Source organism: Myotis myotis, unplaced genomic scaffold (genome assembly GCF_014108235.1).
Source record: "Myotis myotis isolate mMyoMyo1 unplaced genomic scaffold, mMyoMyo1.p scaffold_m19_p_11, whole genome shotgun sequence".
Taxonomy (NCBI): domain Eukaryota; kingdom Metazoa; phylum Chordata; class Mammalia; order Chiroptera; family Vespertilionidae; genus Myotis; species Myotis myotis.
The window spans coordinates 17,466,501-17,468,882 of NW_023416315.1; the positions used below are offsets into that span (position 1 = coordinate 17,466,501).

A 2,382-nucleotide genomic window follows, 5' to 3' on the forward strand; every position below is an offset into this window, starting at 1 on the left:
GACCTGTTTGCCCTTGCCATCAGCCACTCATATTCTGTCACAATGGGCTCAGGAACAGGCTAGCCACAGTGGCAGACAATGACCCCACCATAATGGGATCCCACTCAGCAAGGCTGGTCGAATTCTGGTCCCATCAGCTGCATCTCCGAGCCAGCTGCACCCACCCTGTGGCTCTCAGCACCTCCCCTGGGCTCTGAGCCCGCTGCCCGCCCCACGCTGCGCACCACCATGACGGAACGGGCAAACTCCTTCATCAAGGACTTCCTGGCGGGAGGCATCACCGCTGCCATCTCCAAAACGGCCGTCGCCCCTATCGAGCGGATCAAGTTGCTGCTGCAGGTGCAACAGGCCAGCAAGCAGATCCCAGTGGACAAGCAGTACAAGGGGATGATGGACTGCATCCTCCGCATCCCCAAGGAGCAGGGCGTGCTGTCCTTCTGGCGAGGCAACCTGGCCAACGTCATCTACTACTTCCCCACGCAAGCCCTCAACTTCGCCTTCAATGACAGGTACAAGCAGGTGTTCCTGGGGGGCGTGGACAAGCGCAAGCAGTTCTGGAGGTATTTCGCTGGCAACCTGGCCTCGGGTGGGGCGGCGGGGGTCACCTCCCTCTGCTTTGTCTACCCCCTGGATTTCGCCAGAACCCGGCTGGCGGCCGACGTGGGGAAATCTGAGGCCGAGCGGGAGTTCAAAGGCCTGGGACACTGTCTGGTGAAGATCAGCAAGTCTGACGGCATCCGGGGCCTGTACAAGGGCTTCAACATCTCCGTGTACAGCATCGTCCTCTACCGGGCTACCTACTTCGGTTTGTACAACACGGCCAAAGGCATGCTCCCCGAGCGCATGGACATGCACATCATGGTGAGCTGGGTGATCGCCCAGCTGGTGACAGCGGTGGCCGGCTTTGTCTCCTACCCCTTCGACACCGTGAGGCGGCGGATGATGATGCAATCAGGGCGCAAAGGAGCCGATATCATGTACAGGGGGACCATCCACTGCGGGCAGAAGACCTTTAAGGAGGAGGGGTTCAAGGCCTTCTACAAGGGCGCCTGGTGCAACGTCCTCAGGGGCATAGGCGGTGGCTTCGTTCTGGTCCTTTATGACGAGGTGAAGAAAATCATCTAGACGTTTCCCCTGGTCCCCTCGTCTAGATGCAGGGACCTGGAGAGTAGCGCCAAAGACTTCACTCTTACAGACCATTGACCTTCTGGAAATTCTGACGTCTTTGACCGGCCTGAGCCTGTGTAGAGGTCTGGGGAGGGCTCTAGAACGGGGTTCATTGTGATCACGGCAACTGGCACCCTGATTCCAAGCATTGCTTACAGGGGGAGGGGAATCCTGACGCGCTCGTGGTTCCGCAGGCCGGGCAGCTCCCTCACACCCACCAAGAGCCCAGCTGTTTGTAGGGCCCAGATGCCTTTAAGTATTTATTTAAAGAAAGTCCTGTCTCCCACTTGTACTTGGTTGCTATCCTCTTTTGCACACCTGATCACTTGTGATAACATTCTATGTTGGGCATTTTGACGCAAACAATAGAAAACAGAACAAGAAAAAAAGACCGGTTAAATAGGGTGTCCCAAAATTCACGCAAGAAGTAATTTTGATAGAAAACACAGGTTTATAATTAAAAGTTGTAAATTTTTTATTGATTCATAAAGTATACAGTATAGGGTTATGTATGGAATAGCACAGCGGGTAAATAGCCTCCATGGCTTTACTGGCACATACGCAAAGCCGTGGTCTTCATTGTCCCTGCTCCTGGGCCATAATTGGTACTTGATAATGCTTATCAAATTGAAGGGATTGAAATCAAAGGGCAACAGATATTAGAATATGATTCAATAAGCCAAGTAAAATTAAGCTGTTATTTTTTGTTATTGTTGTTGTTAATGCTCATGCAAAATTCAAATCTTGTGTGAATTTTGGGACACCCTATACTTATGCTACCAAATGTTCAACATACCGGAGTGGAGAGCAAAGCTGAGCCTGTCATTCAGCACCATCTCCCAAGGAGTCTCAGGAATTGGTCACACTAAACCACTTTTATTCTAGAAGAGAGAGCATTTCAGCTTGATAATCAACACATTACCAGTTCAGACTGGTCTTTGTGTCCCATAGGGCCTCGGGCAGATCACTATTCCAGGGCTTATAGAGTGTTTGGTTCATCATTATGGGATACTAGCATCACATCAAGCAAGGGGCCTCTTTATAGCACAGGACAAGCAACTGTGGCCGTATGACAATTGGCTACACTAGTTTTATCCCATATAACACCCTCAGGGAGTTTCTGGGGAGACTGAGTAATGAAACACTCCTAAAAGGCACAGCTAAGGTCCTTGCTTAAAATGATACCCAGAAAGCATGTAGTGACATTTTTCAGGA

General features: G+C 51.2%; 1 protein-coding gene across 1 annotated transcript; it reads left to right on the top strand.

Moving 5' to 3' along the window:
* Positions 1 to 228: 228 nt before the first annotated feature.
* LOC118665676 (ADP/ATP translocase 3-like) lies at positions 229 to 1,125 on the top strand. The gene has a single exon (XM_036326981.1). It carries the CDS (start codon positions 229 to 231, stop codon positions 1,123 to 1,125), a length of 897 nt encoding a protein of 298 aa, XP_036182874.1.
* Positions 1,126 to 2,382: the final 1,257 nt, after the last annotated feature.